The following is a 19,527-nucleotide window of genomic DNA, read 5'->3' on the forward strand; positions in this document are numbered from 1 at the left end:
AAATGTCATTTAATGGAAAAGGGAGAGCCGGGTTCGGCCTTATAATCTAAAGCTCTCTTGAGGCATTTGCTACAGTAATGAGAAGTGGTATTTTATCAAGGCCAGGTTACTAAATTTGAGTTGGAAATATTAGAACCCGCCGTGGCACCTCCAAGAAGGTTACATGTTTACTCGTCGTATACCTGGAACCATTTTAAGGTAAACTTAGAGGGATTGATATCTTTCGTATGCCTAGCGCGCAGACGAGATTTTATAATTTCATAGTTTTAAATGGCCTAAATACCTTAACTCGCTTAAAAAATAACGAGCTATAACGAAATGGGCACAGAAATAAAATCTAACATCATTAAATTATTTTTCATATTTGTATAAAAGCGCGGGGTATAAGCTAGTATATATATAAGGAGATTACTGAAAAATTTAAGTTCAGTGTAACTTCAATACTTATATTTTGGAGAAGCAATTGGAGTGTGCTTGTGTGGTATGTTCGATTTAATCAAGATTCCGACTCCTTGATTAGCGTATGTGTGTGAGTTATTGTTGTAGTATGCTGTGTAGTTCTTTGGAGCAATAGGGTTGAAGCCAATAGGACAGTGTGTTTCTTGTAGGGCAATCAAATGTGGGTTGTGTTCCTTGCGGATTAATTCGAGATCAATATTATTGTTAACGAAACCTTTTATGTACCATTGCAAAGTATTGAATCTGTTGATCATTTGTATGGAGAGAGCTTGTAGCCTTGTAAATTTGAATTTACTAGGTTAAGCCTTAGAGTTAAGTTTCGTCGGACGGTGATTTTGTTTCTGATCTCGGGATATAGTATTCGTTGTGGTTAATGAGTTCTTTGGTAAGATTAGAAAGTGGTGACTGGGTGGAGCTGTTGATGAAGCTGATGGTTTGCTTGCTGGTGCTGTTGAGTGATTAAGGTGAGGAGATATTTTAGCTTTAGATGCATAGGACTTTGTGCTATGTGTTAGCGTGTTCTTTTCGTTATATTTTTTGTAGGCTTCGCCTATCGAGCATTTGTAAATAGTTTTTATTTGCAGTACTTCTTTCATTTGGTTGAATCGCGGACAGTTTGTGTCCGAGGAGTGTTCATTGACGCAGTTGGCGCATTGGTTACGAGTGGATGTGTCTGGCGAGTGTGGGGGTAAGCTACAACCTTCGCAGGTAGTGGGTTTCGAGCAACGATTTTTTGTGTGCACTAGGTGTTGACAATTTCGGCATATCATGGGGTTGGGAAAGTAGGGATCTACCCGTACTTTATACCATGCTACGTCCAAAGTTTTTGGCAATTGGTAAAGATCAAATGTAATTACAATTTTTCCAGTTGGTACTGTTTTTCCGTCTTGTGTACGAATGAATTTGTAAATTTTAGCTACGCCTTGACTTTTTAGTTCTTCAACGATTTCGTTACCGTTGAAGTTAATCAGGCAGGGTGCGTATACAACTCCTTTTACTGTGTTGAGGTTTTCGTGTAATGTGACAGTGATTATACACAAATTGGAAAGATGTTTCGTTTGTAAGAACTTTTCAGCTACTTTAGCATTCCGGGCTAGGAACAGGATGGAACCATCTCTTAGTTACTTAATTTGATCGGTTTGAGTGGATTTAGCATCAATGCCTTTTTTAATTACAAACGGGCTAAGTTTTGTTAATTCGTTGTTGGTGGAAGTCATTATTAGGTATTTTGGGTGATCCGTCGTTGTTTGTTTTTGAGGTAACGTAGGGTAGTAGAACGGTGAGATTAGACGATCCACATGGTCTTCTAGGACCGAAAACCTATTGTGGCTCCTATCCGGAGGTTCCATTTGCATGATGGTGTGTTTATGTATTATGTAGCGTTTGTTGTGTTGAGTATACTATAACTGCTGGCTTGAGATTGGTACAAAATACCGTATGACCTACGGATGCTGTGTGAAGCAAACTCAATTTACTATTGCTTTGTTTGTTTGTTAAGTTGTTATTGTTTATTTTGCTTTTATTTGGGGAAAACACTAGCACTGGCATTTTGCACTAAACACGTCTGTACGCAACAGGAGATAGTCGGTGACTGAAAAAAAAAGCTAAATACTAGTGAAATTTCTTTTAGAAAATTTAATAACAGTCATTAATGTCTAATTTTAATTCATACCCACAAACACCCAGTTGTTCTACGCAAAATTATAACTTCAGCGACCATCTACATATTTGCTCCTTGATTCGAATCATAATCGTCCAGATTTAAAAATAAAAACTGGTTCATAGGCATGTCATTTTTATGAGCTGTTAAGGCGCCAAAATACCGAATACGGGACAAATACAGGACATTAAAAGAAATACAGGACGGATGGTCACCGTAATTATAGTCAGTACTATGTACTAACACCAGCAATATGGCAATACTGGAAATGGATAAACCACAATTTGGTGAACATTCAACATATATTTCTGAATACGTGCAATTAATGCCAGACAAGTCTAGAGTTGCCAATCATGTAAAATAGTTGAGCTTGCAACACTTTCAAATGCATGAATGCATTTCTTTAAATAAATTTAGTTGCTGATCATATGTTGAGTTCATGTATGCATTTTCTTAAGTTTATTAGTGTATGATCACATAATGGTTAATGTCAGCAATGTAAGCGCATACGGGTTAACGACTTTGACGTTCTTTTTGTTATGCCCTTCTTGTTTTGTACATTTTTGCACATTTATACTCACTCGTTGTTAATACCCGCTCGCTAAGCATCGTTTTTCCGCAATCTCCGCGAAGTTCACCCGCTTAACATTTCGTAGTTTTTATCTAACGCTTTACCCGCAATAATTATTGTACAAATTTAGCGCTATTGTTAGTGAATAAAGACAATTGAATTTAATGCTTATCAAACGCTTTTAATTTGGAAGAAAGACGAGTTTCACACGCAATTCGCCGCAACATTGCTGGTCCTTCGGTCCGGATTTGCTAATTCCGCTTGCTAGTTTGTATGAATATTAAATATACGTACATACATACATACGTACGAGAAAAAGTCTAGAGTTTTCTAGTATAATCCGCAAATAAAAACTAAAGAAAACAGAGTGCTACCCTCAAGTGAACTAAAACAAAATACTAGAGCTATAATTGCGATCCCTGCTAAACACAAAAGTGCAACTTGCAATTACGGCAAGTTACTTTATGGCTAAAAAATACCGTGCGTGGATTTTAAACAAATAGAGCCGATTTCAGCGCATTAACTCGTTTGTTACATTGGTGCGGTCGTCCTTCATTTAACCTTAAGAACCTCTATAAACCTAACGCGTCCTTCAATTGCCCTTTGCAAGTGCCAAATATTAAATTTGTGACCTACGAACGACTCGTCAAAAGCAAAACGAAAAATGTCGAACTTCGTTAAAACGCGCGATTCTGCGCTCAATGCCATTAAGCGATATATGGCTAAGAGCACGGACGAAGCATTTTTAATGGACGCAGAAAGTGTTAAAAAAGTTATCTGCAACTCCTTAACGAACAGTGGGCTCGTTTCAATACCGCTCATGACGCGGTAGAACTCTCGTGCGGAAGTGATAATACAGAGGTCGAAGAAAATGTGCGAATTCAAGCCGAGACTTGGTATTCTACGGCTTTAGCCAATTTTAATCGCGTACAGAAGTGTCGTACCGAATCACACCCCTCGCCCGCTCAAATGCCTACATTCTCGGGTGACTCCACAGAATGGATTGGTTTTTTGATGCATTTTCTTCGCTGGTGGATAGTAATGCCGCATTGTCGCACGGACAAAAGCTGCACTATCTCCGTAGTTGTTTGAAAGGTGACGCGTTAAAAATTATAAGTGGCTTCAAAATATGTGACGCTAATTACGATGAAGCTTGGGACCTTTTGAAATCGCGCTATAAGGTCATGCGGGTAATAGTGGAAGGGCATCTCAGAGCTATAGCCGATGTTAAAAAGGCTACTAGTGATACTGCTGACACAATAAAAAGTGTAATCGACGCATTTCAACAACACATACGCGAACTTAAGGCTTTAGGTCGACCAGTAGAGTTTTGGGACGATTGGTTGGTACACGAAGTAGTAAACAAATTAGCATTCGAGACGCGTAAACAGTGGGAGCTATCACTCGTCAGTGATGAGCCTCCGTCGTTCGAGCAGCTGTCCACGTTTTTGGAAGTTAGGTGTCGGTCTCTGGCCATGCTTTCGTCGTCAACATCACTACCCACCAAGGGTAAAACCACTTCAGCGAGCAAGTCCACGAATGTGTTTCACGCAGTGCAGGAACAAAACAGCTCAGGTTGTACCTATTGTAAAGGTCCTCACAAAATATATAGTTGTGATAAGTTTCGCAACCTGGACTCAAACGCGAAATCGAAGTTTGTCAGAGAAGCGCGCGTGTGTACGAACTGCTTAAGCTCCGGTCATTACAAGGCAAAATGTAATAGCTCCTCTGCATGCAGGATCTGCCAGCAACGTCATCACACGCTGCTGCATAATGCCTCCTCTACAACTAACGTCACAACCACCGCTCATTTTGTCAACAATGCGTCTCCTGTCACGCCATCCCCTCTCGCACCGAATGCCGCACTACAATCAAACACAAACACTTCATCCGCTATCGCCTCGTCCACAGGCTCCGCTGCTGCATGGACATCCTCGTATTTGAATGCTAGCTCCAACCCGCCGCGTCCAAAAGACAGAACTGTGCTATTGGCTACCGCCCTAGTCAAAGTCCGCGATTGTTGTGGTCATTGGCAAACCGCGCGCTTGCTGTTTGATTCCGGCTCGCATGCGTCCTTCGTAACTGAGGCATGTGTACAACGTCTAGGTCTACCACGAAAAGCGTCCGCAGTATCCATTACTGGCATCGGTTCGTCGCAAGGAGGCCGCTCTAGAGGTGAGGTATTACTTTCATTGTCGTCGTATTGTTTAGATGAATGCTTCCCTATCAACGCGTTAATCTTACCCAAGATTACAAGCGACTTGCCCACACAGACTTTGTCAGTTTTAGCGTGGCCGCATGTGCAAGGCTTATTCTTAGCCGATCCGCAGTTCATGAAACCCGGGCGTATCGACATTCTGGTTGGTATGGACGTCATGCAACAGCTCCTTTGCTCAGAAGTCCGTAAGGGTCCACCTGGTACGCCGATGACTCAGCGCACTGTCTTTGGTTGGACGCTATTTGGAAGCGTCGACGGAATAGAACCTGCTGCACCTCGCCTACAGTCGCTGCACTGCGATGTCCAGTTGGATAGAGCTCTTACTAGACTGTGGGAGTTAGAAGAAGCTCCGCAAAAGACCCACCTCACATACGAAGAGCGTCACTGCGAAGAACTCTTCGAAACAACGCACCAAAGAGCACCTGACGGTCGCTTTGTAGTTGAACTGCCGCTGAAGACCGACGTACTTCTGGGCGATTCGCGAAGTTATGCTGTCCAAAGCCTACTACGCATCGAGAGGCGCCTTGCTCGGGACGACGACCTGCGGCTACGCTACAATGAGTTCATGCAGGAACTTCTCGACATGAATCATATGGAGCTCGCACCAGAATCAACGAATCAAATGTTTTACATGCCGCATCATGCCGTTGTAAAGGATTCGAGCGTTACCACTAAGCTGAGGGTCGTTTTCAACGCGTCGGCTAAAACGGCCACCGGAAATTCGCTGAACGACGCATTATTTGTCGGTCCTCAACTGCAGCAGGACTTATTTTCAATTTTAACGCGTTTTAGAACGCATCGCTATGCACTGACCGCGGACATTGCGAAAATGTACCGCCAAATATGCGTAGCACCGAAGCACATTGATCTACAGCGAATTGTATGGCGTCGAGATCCGAGTTTACCCATACAAGACTATCGTATGCTGCGCGTAACTTACGGCGTGGCAGCCGCGTCTCATCTAGCTGTGAGATCGCTACAACAAACCGCAAAATATTCGCACATTTGTGAGAAAGCTTCTGCTGTCATCCACAAAGACTTTTACATGGACGATCTCATCACTGGTACATCGTCCAAAGAAGAGCTGCTACTTTTACAGCAAAATGTCTCCGAAATCCTGAAAGAAGGTGGCTTCGAGCTTCGAAAGTGGGCATCGAATTGTGCGGAACTTTGCGAAAAAATATCAAATGCATCGAAAACAATATCTCACTACTTAGTCGACGGTGAGAATGTCCACGCTTTGGGTCTAGTGTGGAATACAGCAAAGGATTACCTAACGTTCGTGGTTAATTTGAAGAAGCCACCCGCTATTTTAACGAAGAGAACCTTTCTATCTGATGCTAGCACGCTTTTCGATCCTCTGGGACTGCTCGCTCCAGCGACGATAAGATCGAAAATGTGGTTCCAGGAGATTTGGCGTAACAATGTTGGTTGGGATGACGTCATTCCTGACTCTACTGCAATGAAGTGGTTAGCACATCGCTCGGAGCTGCAACTTCTTTCGAACTTGAAGGTAACTCGCTGGATTGGCTCAGGTGCAACTGGATCACTCACTGAGCTGCATATCTTTGCTGACGCGTCCGAACGAGCTTACGCCGCCGTTATGTACGCGCGCACCTTGCAACCCGACGGCCGGGTCACTGTTGCGCTGATCTCGTCGAAGTCCAAAGTAGCGCCGCTTAAAACAACAACGCTGCCCCGTCTAGAACTATGCGCTGCGCATCTCGCTGCTAAGTTGGTGCAAAGCGTGTTACACAGTTGGGACGATCTCCGCTATCCGCTGTATGCCTGGACGGACTCCACAATCACGTTGGCGTGGATACAAGCGCATCCTAGCAAATGGCTGACGTTCATCGCCAATCGGGTCGCTGACATTCAGGAAATTCTTCCTCCTGAGTGTTGGAACCATGTCCGCTCGGAACTGAATCCAGCCGATTGTGCCTCGAGAGGTATAACTCCATCTGAGCTGCAGCATCAACAACTGTGGTGGACGGGCCCCGAATTCTTGAAGAGCACTGACCAGTTCTGGAAACAAACCTCGTCTAAACAGCACACAACCGAGATAGGCGTTCGAAGCAAAGTCGTTGCTCATGTTACGAGCTCAAACGAGCACTGGCCTATAATGCTGAAGTATTCGTCGTTTTCCAAACTGCGCCGTGTCATCGCTTACGTGCTAAGGTTCTTTGTCAACGCTCGAGTGAATACTCGGCTCAATGCTGCTAGGCGATTCGGTCCTCCGAGTTGTCAAGAGTTATCCGAAGCTGAACTGCGCCTGATCAGGTATACCCAATCATTCTATTTTTCTAACGAAATCTCTCTTTGCAGCGCAAAAAGGCCAATCCCGCTTCGCAGCAGTCTTTTGCGCTTGCAGCCATACCTCGATGAGAAAAACGTCTTGCGTGTTGGAGGTCGTTTGAAGCATGCTGCAGTTACTCCTGATGTAAGGCACCCAGCCATCCTACCAAAAAACTCTCCGCTTGCAAAATTAATCGTCCACGATATTCACGAGTTCACGTTACACTCTGGACCCCGCATTATGCAGACCGTCTTGCAACGCCGATACTGGCTTATTGGTGCTCGCAGCCTTATACGTAGCATATATCATAAATGCGTGAAATGCACCCGTTTAAACCGCAATCTCGCCACACAATCTATGGGAGATTTACCTGCAACTCGTACCACCTACGCTCGTTGCTTTACCCGCACCGCTGTCGACTTCGCTGGACCTTACTTATATAAGTTCACCCATGGTAGAGGAGCGAAGGCGACCAAGGGCTACATTTGCTCATTTGTATGCATGTGCACTGGTGCCATGCACTTGGAGTTTGTTGGAGACCTGTCAACACCAGCGTTTCTGAATGCGCTCAAAAGATTCATAAGCCGCCGGGGCTACTGCAGAGTCATGTCGTCTGACAACGGCACGAATTTCGTCGGCGCTGAGAAAGAACTTCGAATTGCATTCCAGCGGTGCATGGCAGATGCTAAACTACGTTCGTTCTTTGCCGACTCAAACATCGAGTGGCGTTTCAACCCTCCGTCTGCACCTCATATGGGTGGATACTGGGAAACAGGCGTCAAGCGCATTAAGTATCACCTGAAACGCGTACTGGGTGCAACTCTACTGTCCTATGAAGAGTTCAACACGCTGTTGACTGAAGTAGAGGCCTGCGTAAACTCCCGCCCGCTCTGTGACAACTCTGCAGCTGCTGATGACTTAGAAGTCCTAACTCCTGGTCATTTTATTACTGGCGAACCACTAAAGTCAATCCCAGAACCTGAGGGTCAAGGGTTCTGTGGAAATCTTCGTCAGCGGTGGCAAACTATTTCTGCCATGAGGCGACATTTCTGGCGGCGTTGGAGAGACGAGTATCTCGTCAGTCTACAGCGTCGCACCAAGTGGTTTCGTTCTTCGCGCAACATCGTAGAAGGTGATGTGGTTGCGGTCTGCAACGAGCCTACTCCTCCGACGAAGTGGACGCTGGCAAGAGTTACTAAATGCCATCCTGGTGCTGATGGGCGCGTAAGAGTGGTTACGTTGAAGACACCGCAAGGCGAACTAGTTCGGCCCATAGTTAAGCTCTGCCTCTTACCAACGAAAGGAGATATATTTCATGAAGAAGTCTAGTATATAGCAACTTATCTATAATTTTCATTTGAAATTTTGCCAGTATTAAATTGTTTATGCATTTGTAACTTTTATATTGAACGTATCAAGGTAGTTCAAGCGCGGCGGTATGTTGAGTTCATGTATGCATTTTCTTAAGTTTATTAGTGTATGATCACATAATGGTTAATGTCAGCAATGTAAGCGCATACGGGTTAACGACTTTGACGTTCTTTTTGTTATGCCCTTCTTGTTTTGTACATTTTTGCACATTTATACTCACTCGTTGTTAATACCCGCTCGCTAAGCATCGTTTTTCCGCAATCTCCGCGAAGTTCACCCGCTTAATATTTCGTAGTTTTTATCTAACGCTTTACCCGCAATAATTATTGTACAAATTTAGCGCTATTGTTAGTGAATAAAGACAATTGAATTTAATGTTTATCAAACGCTTTTAATTTGGAACAAAGACGAGTTTCACACGCAATTCGCCGCAACATCATATGTATGTTGAAAGAGACAATAAATAAAATGTCTGTTTCATATAATACAAAACCAGAATATCGTTCAAAAGTAGAAAATAAGTCAAAGAAATAACTTTTTAATACACAATCTTACTATGTCGTTATTTTCCTATCTTATTAACTTATCAGCTTATAAGAGGGTAACAAAATTTTCCGGTATCGAGTCTGCGCGGAATGGGAAAAGGGTTTAAAAAATTTACAGCGAAGAATAGACCAGACTATGATATGATTTCTTTTATTCAAGATTTAAACTCTATACCGTGCAATGAAATTTTATATCGTGTGCTTAGACCAGAGGTGGGCACTCACTATCTCATACATGCGCTTGTGTGCGAAGCAGCGAAGTTTTGCTCAACAGCCAGTGCTCGGATGTTCCCACGTTTGTGGAATAGATAACACTTTTTTTTGCTAAATTACATTTCTACTACTTCTACCACCGTAAGCTAAAAAACTTTCAGATCTTGAAACTTCTTTTTTTAATTTGTTCATTTGCGCATTAATGAATGGGTATTTTCTACAACAAAAAACAACATTGCTTGCTGCGACGTCGACACATTGATGATATGATCAGTGTTGCCGTTTTAGCACTTTGGTGGCTAGATTTAGCTACCACATACTTTTTGTGGCCACGTAAATTTAAAATTGCCCCTAGCCCTTTTTTAGCCCTTAAAAGAATTTATTCATACATGTCGTGAAAAAGTTGTATATGCTTAATTTGGTTTCATTTTTCTCATTTAAGTAGGAGATGAATTGATGTATTGTGGAACGATTTTCCGTCATCCCTTATCAAATTTGGTTTGGAGACAAACCGGTTTCGGCGTTGTGCCATCTTCAGTGTCATTTTTCGTTCGACAACAATACATCATACTCCTACCCTGTCGGAAACACAAACAACCAAAAAAAAAGAGGAGATGAATTTTTAAACTAAGAAATATACATATATATATTGTATGTTCCTTACGTTTTTATACATACATACTGCAATATAGTTCCTTAATATGCTTAATTTGTTAAATGGCCCATCATGTCGATTGACCGTGTATGTTTTTGTGGTGTGATTGTACCAGCTGCTGGTGCGACTTCAAAAAGTATTTGAAAATTTTATGATCGTACCAGCATGCTGGTGTCGTTAGTGGTGAAATTAGCTAAATTTTCTAAGTAAAGAGTATTTGAGCGGAAATTTCCTGCACTATATCAGTCAAAGCCGTGTTTGTGGAAGATTAAGTTCGCGATATTGCAGTTGTGAATTAAAACAAAAAAACAATGTTTAACAAAATGGTAGAAAATTTGTGAAATTTCGGCTCTAATCATTTCGATCTTTCTTCGACCTCATTTGTAAATAAATAAATATTGTACCACCATGCTGGTAAGTTATTGCTTCGAGCCTGATGGTACAATCACTTGATGGAGCCAGCAAGTTGGTGTCGTATATTTCCCCTTTTATACAAAAAGGTTTAGCTTTTTACCCAGTGTTCATTGTTTTTCTATACCATTGCTTATTTAAAATGTTTGCGTGTATACTTATATATGTATATGTAAGTAAAAAATTTTAGCTACCATTTTTAGCCACAACGACTTTTTTTAGCTCTTTTTTAGCCCTTTTATAAAGGAATTTGGCTACCACTAAAAAAGCTTCGCGGCAACACTGGATAAGATCGTCTTCGTGCGTCTTACGATAATTGACGATTGACTGATGCTTTGCTAGCACTTCGGCAAAGCAAATCAAATCAGTTGCTGCTGAGACTTCCTTGCGAAACTATTCAAATACATTTTTCTTGCATAGAAAACATGGATGAGTGTGCGCAATGCGCGATTTGCTTTCGCGTTATGAGTCACAATGTTATGTCTTGTTTAAAAAGACATTACAAACTGTGTCATAGTCGTTTTGAAAAGGTGAAAGAGGGTGAGCGAAGAAGCTTTTCGAAAAAAAGCAGCGTTCTTCATTCAATTTAGGGTTGGTGAAAGTAATATACATCAGCACGAAAATTACACATATGGGCATTCACATGGTGGCGCACGTGGCAGTCGTACGATTTCAATGTGATACAAAAAAGGAATACCATTTGTTTTCTTTAACTTTTTTGGGCCATTGTATAGCACATAATTAGCTCTATATTTAACCGAAAAATGAAATCAATCGAACTGCTTGGTCCTGAAATATAAGCATTTAAAGAGAGTGTCGTTACGTGACAAAAAATGGAAGTTGATTTTTTCTTTTCTTACAAAATCGCAAAACTCTGCGAATTGTGGATGGCTATTTTCATGAAACTTATTTTAATATGATTTGGAGCAATTCTAGTTGTTTTTAGAGTTTTTTGAATTAATGCAAATTGTTTCAATTCTCTTTTACAACCCCAAGTGTGAAACGTGACGTGACGTGGCGTCACGTGACATAAATTTCCATCGTTATATTTTTGTTAATATTGCTTTTAAATGAATTTTTAACGCAAATAAAACATGTATTTTATGTAGAATATACTTTATATTTTGACTTCAGCGCCAATTCAGGGTCAATTTATTAGAAATCTATGATTTATTATGTTTCAACCACATACGCCAAATTCGAACCAAATTAGACCATAAATACGGTTTTTCGAAATATCTCGACCTTGGCACCACCTAGGAAGACCATTTTATGCAAAGATGATTCTACTTACATAGCCAGTATATATTTTAAAAAGCAGACAAATCGGCCCGTAAATACGTTAGATATAAAACTTTTATTTTTTTTGTCGTGGTGGACCTTCCGCTGGAAACACCCATATGTTAGTGTTTGGCCGAGCTTCTCCTCCGACTTGTGGCGTGCGCCTCGATGTTGTCACACAAAGCGGAGGCACCTACAGTTTTACGCCGACTCCGTACGGCGATTTTATTTTTATGAGAAGCTGTTTTTCATGGCAGAAAAACACTCGGAGGTTTGCCATTGCCTGCCGAGGGACGACCGCTGTTAAGAAAAAACCTTTTTTTTTATTTTTTTTGCGATGTTGCTTTGACCAGGGTCTGAACCCAGGTGCTGCGGAGTGGAAGCGCGCACTGCTTACCACTACACCACAGCGGCCGAAAATTATCAATATCTATCATAAAATGATTCTCTATCAAAAAATGATAGATCATTTCTAAAAAAATGCATCTTATTCTGTCGCTTTGGCTTTTTATTTAGAATTTCTAGAAAAGTTTTACGTATGCAGTTTTATAGCCCATTAAAATTTAGTAGCTCAAAGTGCAAATTTCGAGCGCTAAGAAATCGTGTTAATTTTCAATGATTGGCATTTTCTTTTATATGGAAGAAAATGACTAGCACCGTCAGCAAAAAAGAGATAAACAATAAATAAACAAAAAATGTAAATAGCCAAAGCTGGTCAACATGTCACTTAACTTAATCAGCTGACCATAAGTACATATAAAATATTTAAACATTTATTTATTTTAATCTACCACATTGTTTTGGAATGTACCACAATTTTTCTGCTTATATACCACTAAGAAAACTTTTTGGCGTCCGAACACTCTCAACAGCAACTGATTTGATTTGCTTTGCCGAAATACCAGCGAAGCATCAGTCAATCGTCAATTATCGTAAGACACACGAAGGCGATGATAGTATACATGTGTCGACGTCGCAGCAAGCAGCATTTTGAAGCCCAATTACATGTGTTTGGAAAATCAAAAAATGCCTGCCTCTGGCTTAGACCTAAAATTTCTATTGCGCAAGCTATTTTGAGATCCATTTTAAGCGGTTGATTTCATCACTTTATATATCCATTTAAGTCTATTACATGCGCCCAACGTTGTTCATATTAAATCTCCTCAAATTGTTCGCATTTACTATTGTTAAAATTTAAAATAAAACTTATCAAGACAAATTCTATGAGTCTATAAAAAATTATTTTCTACTTTTTGATATATTAAAATATTTTACCTCCGTTTTTTTAATTAACTCTTTACTACCGTGCATTTGCGCAAAGCGACATAATTTAGTAGGAAGAAAAGTTTTGCGCCTAAGGGTATGCAATGCGTATTAACGGCGAGTTTATTTCATTTATCACCATTGAATAAATGGTCAGACCAACGAACTAAAGCTAATCACAACTTGGCATCGAAAATATAAGATGTAACTAGATTAAAATGTGGTTTACCTTTTCAAAAGTAGCAGCAAAGCCTTCGCGGTCGCATGTAAACGGCATTTGATGTACAAGCGCATACTTGTCTGTCATATTATTTACCATATCAAGGAGAGTATCATTCTTCACTGAAACAAAAATAAGACAACTCGATGTCTATATGCGTGGTTTTTAATATTATAGGTAAATTACTTTTAATGCCGCTATCCGATATCATAATCAGCTCATATTTAGCAGCTGCATAACCAGGCTGCATATTATTAATTTTTGGATTAATACCAACCTTCGAACCACCCATGTACAATGAGGCGTCCACTTGAGGATATTTCGTCATTAAACTTTGTACAATATTAATAGCTGGGTCAACGCTATCTTCTATACAAAATAACAACTCATACTAAAAGATGAAAAATATTACACTTTCATTTGCGATACATGCTGTATTTGAAACATACCATTGGGTAATCCATTTTAAAAAATGACTCAAGATTATGCTCCAAATTTGGGTCAGTTCCCATGAGTGGTTTTAGAATAGATACTGCAGGCAGCGGGGTTTCATTTGGATAATTGCACGATTTCTTGTGAAGTTTAAATTTTCTATAAAGATAAAAGAGACAGTTTTTAAAAGCAATAGTAGTTACTGAAGTCGCCAAGGTTTACTAAAAAAAAATTCCGCTTTAAGTAAAAACCCAAGTATTAGAACTAAATATAGTATAATAATGCTAAAATTACATACACAAAAAACCCGGAGACTCGAAAACTTAATTTTGGATCGTAGATTATGAATCTGGATACCGTTTTTATATATAAGGTAATTTTCTCCAAGATATTCTCATTTTAAGTTTAGTTTAAATTTTCAAAGGGAAAAAATTATGCAAGTAAAAAAGTCTATGCTCGCCGTTTTGTCTGCACAGACGTCTGTGTAAAATCCAAATATGTTAATTTTGGTTGCCGATGCACAAACCGTGTGTGTTATGGGTGGTGAAATTTCGTTACACTTGATTAATTTTTATGGTGTGTAGACGTGCGCGGAGAAAAATGGAGAAAACTAAGCAATTTCTGTTGAAATTCTTTAAAATGTGAAATTGGTTTTAAAGTCTGTATGGTGTATGGCGAATTGTGTTGTCTTATAAGCAGGGGGCCTTTACCCCTATTTCAAACATTTTCGATATTACGGGCAGTTAGACTTACACATATGTTAGTGTTTGGCCGAGCTTCTCCTCCGATTTGTGGCGTACGCCTTGATGTTGTCACACAAAAGGGACAGTTTTACGCCGACTCCGAACGGCGATTGCATTTTTATGAGAAGCTGTAAAATAGCAAAAATACACTCGGAGGTTTGCCTTTGCCTGCCGAGGGGCGATCGCTGTTAAGAAAATTTTTTTTCTATTTTGTTTTGCGATTTCGCTTTGATCAGGCTTGAACCTAGGCCCTTATAACTTATATAGTTATACATAAGTTGGCGGTACACCGCCTGTTTTCCAAAATTCCATAAAAATGTTATTTGAGTAAATTAGCGTCCTTAAATTTCGAAGTTTCCGCATTTCTAAAATTTACCGTTATATGAAAAGTGGGCGTAATTTTAGTCCCATTTAAAAAAATCGTATATATTGCTTTTCTGTGTCAAGTACAATAATTGTATCTAGTATGGTACCAATTGTCCAATAATTGTATCTAGTGTGATACCAATTGAACGGTTACCGGGATCCACATATGTATGTATGTGGTCATAAGTGGGTGAGTCACGCCCATTAAAAAAAAAAAATATTATAATCGTATTTTCTGCTAAAGAAATATTCCAAACGTCCACTTTGAGTAAATTAGCTTTAAAAAATGCGATTTAAAAAATTTCCAACCGTTATATTTTGCCAAGGTCAACAACTGCGCCAGGTTTGGTAGAAATTGGTAGAGCGGTTACCGAGATATATAAATGTAACCATAAGTGGGAGTGGCTACGGCCATTTTCCTTTCCAAAAAAGTATAAAATTCATATTTCCCCCAAGTTAAGTAGTTACTAAAATATCGCAATTTTGTATTTCTGCAAACTACCTTTATATGAGAGGTAGGCGTGGTTATCGCGCTATTTTACCCATTTTCAATACACGCACCAAGTTTCGTTAACATATCGCAGTTTTTCCTCGAGTGCACAGACGGGCCGAGGCACGAACGGACAGACAGACATGGTTTAATCGATTTCTCTTTTCGTTCTGAGTATTTTGATATATACAGGGTGTCCTAGACCACACGTACATCCCCTTTAAAATGGAGGAAATGTTTTATATTGAAAACCCGCAAAAATTTTACCTACTAAATCCGGGAGTGGTATTACCGACTTCCGGTTTCGACCAAATATATATAAATCCCAAGTTTTTATAATCACCCTGCGTAAATCCCATATTTGAGTCCGACAGAAAACTTAAGGAATTGTGTGAAAATGCCACTGTTCAATTGCGAAAATTCATCCAATCGCATGCAAGACCTTGGGCATGGCGTTGGGGAAACCCGGTACGCAATCTCAGCGGATTTCATCAAAAACTGTGCAAAAGTATCCCAATATGGCCATAAAAGGTAAATATTAAAATTAGTTCTGGCCAATTTATTAAGTCAAACAAATGGTAAAATTTTCTATCGGGTGCAAAACTGGTTGCTACTTTTTTTACAATTTTCTTTTTTATCTGCTTGTATTAATTATTGTTTTTATGGCTTTCTGATGGAATAAACATTGGAAATGTGAAATCCGAAACTAGATTACAAAAGTCTTCATATATTGCGAATATATCGCAGGAAAATTCATATTATGTATTACTGTCCCGGTTTTGCCATCAGTGTATGTCTATATCTATCTCGATTCCTTTAAGCTGTTTTAAACAACCGTTATGTTAATTAGAGGTTTACCCAGACAGGCTTTGCGGCGGCGGTGCACAGTGTATCGACTATATGGAGGCAGGTGAAAAAAGTCATAGTGACAGTTGATGAAAGAAACGGTTCGGTATAGAGAAGGAAAAGTTAAAGTCATAAAAACAAAATTTCACATCATTTACTCATTTCCCCTCTCTACGAACGACACATTTCCAAAAAAAATGTACAGGAATCGGCGCGATACCGACTAAACTAATCAGTTTAGTTGTCTTTGGCGCTGAACCCATTAAAGCAAGCGTTTCTTTTTCAACTGTTATCAATTGTTTCGTGTCATGGAATATTCAGGTGAAGGTATCTATTATTTGGTATTTTGCTTTTTTTATAAAAAAATTTACAAGAAAATGTAGATGCTAAAGATTATTATTAAAAATATAAGTGACTAGATCGCCCTCACCCGCTTCGCTGAGTGTAATTTCTACGTGATACATTGAGTAAAATTTATTTCAAGAAGACTCAATTAAAAAACAGAAGGTTTAAAATTTGTTTCAAAATATTTTCAAACAAAAACTTTCTTAAACTTCTCACTTGTCATACTTTTTCAATTAACTTATCCCCTGAACTCAATTTGAGATTTTAAACAGGTGGAAACCTCTTACGTGTAGTTTTGAAATGAAGCCCATTAATTTCGGGACACCTACTTCAGACGTCCCAAGGATGGTTATAGGCTGAAAAAATTTCGACATATAAAGGCGTGGCACCTCCTATACAAGCCGATTTTTCTTACTGTATATCTCTGGAAGTGTTCATGGTAGAATACCGGAACTTGGTACACCAATATATCAAATCAATCTTATAGTCATGGAGAAAAATCTGAAATCACCATCGAGAAATCAACCGGCAGAACCATTGAGCGCCTTTTACTGTAATATTTAATTTTTGAATTTAATTTTTAAAAAGGTGGCAGCCCTTGCGAAAGATTTAAATCTTATTCAAAACTTTTAAACTAAAGGTTTCTTAACAGTATGTATTTGGTTAGACAACCATATTTTGATTCTTGAGATAGCTTGCGTATAATTAATTTAAATTTGACTTTTCAAATAGGTGGCAACCCTTTTCAAAATATATTCGAACTACAGCTTTTTAAGCCTCGTGACATCCATTTTTAACCAACTTCCAAACAAGGAGGAGGTTATCAGTTCGTCGGAATATTTTATTTTTTTTTTTTATGTATGTTACTGCATAACCGATTTCGATAATTTTTTTTGCATCGAAAAGGTAGTGTCTCAGAGGTGGTCCCATACTGATCTGGCTAAGATCCGATCAGTGGATCATGAGATATATATATATATATATATATATATTTTTATATGAGAGGTGAAGTCGGTTTTTTTTGCTAAAAATTACTTGTTTAATACAAATTTCAAATAAATAACTCTCTAAATTACAGTTGAATTTGATTTTTTTTAAAAGGTGGCAGCTCTTCTCCATACCAAGGTCCAGTAATCTATCAAAAATATTTCCCGAGAAATGCAGTATGAAATATTCCGTTTGTATGGGAGGTGCCACGCCCCCTTGTCTAATCGAGATTAAATTTATCCTATATTTTAAGTGGGGCTAAATAACAGCAGTGTACAAAAGTTCATGATGATCGGTTGAGTAGTTAAAGAGTGAAAGCGTAGCAAACAAACAAACTCACTTACGGATTTATAATATTAGTAAGGATTACCGATGGAATTTAATGTTACCGCCCATTAGAGTGGAGGGCGTGGCAATTATCCCATCTTTACCACATTTCATAATTCCTTATTTCTAAGTAAAAAATTGAGCGCATGTAAAGTTTTAGCGGTGCAGGTTAACTATTATTTCCACCTGCCTCCATATAGTCGAAGCACTGCGCGGCGTGGTCATAAGGTTGATTCCAAAGAGCCATGAGGCTACTGATCTTATCATGTCACCTCATCAACGTTAGGCATTCGCCATGCCAATTCGGATAATACTACTTAATTAGTTCTTGAATTAGTTTTAAATTTAAATATTCTTAATTCCTACTTGAGTGCCTGGCGCTGATGGATGGGCGAACAGAAGAAGGTCTGAGGAACATACATACATACACACATACATGGTTCTCTATGTTGTATACAGATCCTTATGTACTATTTAAATTTAAAGAAATAAAAAAAATTTAAAGTTAAGTAAATTTTAGTAATAATCTTATCTACCGTTATGTTATATTACAGAGTTCTTACGATTTTTTGCGGGTTTTAGATCCAAAACAAGGGTGGTATATTTTTTTCCAACAGTTTAACTTATCAACTCCCACCAGAACGGGCCTTTTTGGCCCACTGTATAAAAAATGGATTATGGATGGTTAAAATTTCCACTAAAATATTAAGCGCAAAATTTTACTGGGGTTAACCGAACGCAATGAAAAATAATACTAATTTTCAATTGAAATAAATATAATTTGGCAATGTGGTTCGAAATTAGCCACTCGATAAATTGCATTTGTAACTAGCTGGATGTTTTTCGTCAATATAAATATTAAAAACAAAACTGCATTCAAACTTCTTCATTAAACCCCCAAAATTAAAAGTGACCCCTTATGACCCATCAGTCGTCAAGGGTTCAGGTTTTTTTTTGCTAAAATGTGGGAAATCGAATTCCAATCAAAAAGAAAATTATTTTTTGTTAAATAATCTGCTTGTTTGGCCATAATTAATTTTAGCCACGAAAATGGGCAAAATTATCCACAGTGCGATGGATGGGTTTTGACCACTACGCTTACGTAATTTTCACGCAGCCAGCAAGTACTTGTATACGTCTGTGGGACCCCAAAACAAAATAACTTACGTTTGTAAAAATTCGCAATTATTAAATGTCAGTTTAAAATATATTCTACTCTTTATTAAAGAAAAATATACAAGAAAATCAACTTGTTTTTGTGAAAATTTTTTTAGCTTGTGATAGGCTTGTCTGATCTGTTCTTTTAGTGTAAATAAAACGACGTTATTTCACTTACGGCCCAACGTTTCGCTAATCTTCTTAGCATCTTCAGGGGCGTGTTTATTTTATTATCTGTTACAAAAACATAAATACATACATATATATATGATAGTCAAGAATGATAGAATACAAGATTGCGCCGATCAGAGAGGATTTTTGAGAATAACTTGTGTGTGACGTCACACTGGTGCAATTGCGAGAGAGAAATGCCAAAACGTGAGCAAGAATGGAAGAAGAAGAAAAAATGTTGCAAGGAAAACGTAAACAAGTTGCACCAGTGTGACGTCATGCAAACAACGATTCTGTCAAATTCGTTAAGAGAGGAATAGCGGTCCGAGATCGGCGCAACCTTTGTAAGTATTCTCTCAATCGTGTATGATAGTAAGTAAAGGAACAAATACACATACATATACATAAGTACATATAAAAATTGCAAAAGAACATCTGAGTTATTGAACACAAAAAATACTCACATAAAATTCGTCATTAAATTAACTAAATCTACTTT

General features: G+C 38.9%; 1 protein-coding gene across 4 annotated transcripts in view; it reads right to left on the reverse strand.

Annotated features, from left to right (window-relative positions):
* The window catches only part of GlcT (ceramide glucosyltransferase), a 61,608-nt gene that overhangs the window by 32,032 nt on the left and 10,049 nt on the right, over positions 1-19,527 (reverse strand). For all 4 annotated transcript variants that reach the window (XM_017613700.1, XM_017613698.1, XM_017613699.1 and 1 more), the window contains exons 3-5: positions 13,613-13,754; positions 13,350-13,554; positions 13,173-13,285 (exon numbers count right to left, since the gene is read on the reverse strand). In XM_017613700.1, coding sequence (XP_017469189.1) covers positions 13,173-13,285; positions 13,350-13,554; positions 13,613-13,754 — 460 coding nt within the window. The remainder of the gene's footprint in view (positions 1-13,172; positions 13,286-13,349; positions 13,555-13,612; positions 13,755-19,527) is intronic.

This window comes from Rhagoletis zephyria, unplaced genomic scaffold (genome assembly GCF_001687245.7).
Source record: "Rhagoletis zephyria isolate East Lansing unplaced genomic scaffold, Rhagoletis_zephyria_1.1 Rzeph_scaffold_00705, whole genome shotgun sequence".
In the NCBI taxonomy this organism is placed as follows: Eukaryota; Metazoa; Arthropoda; class Insecta; order Diptera; family Tephritidae; genus Rhagoletis; species Rhagoletis zephyria.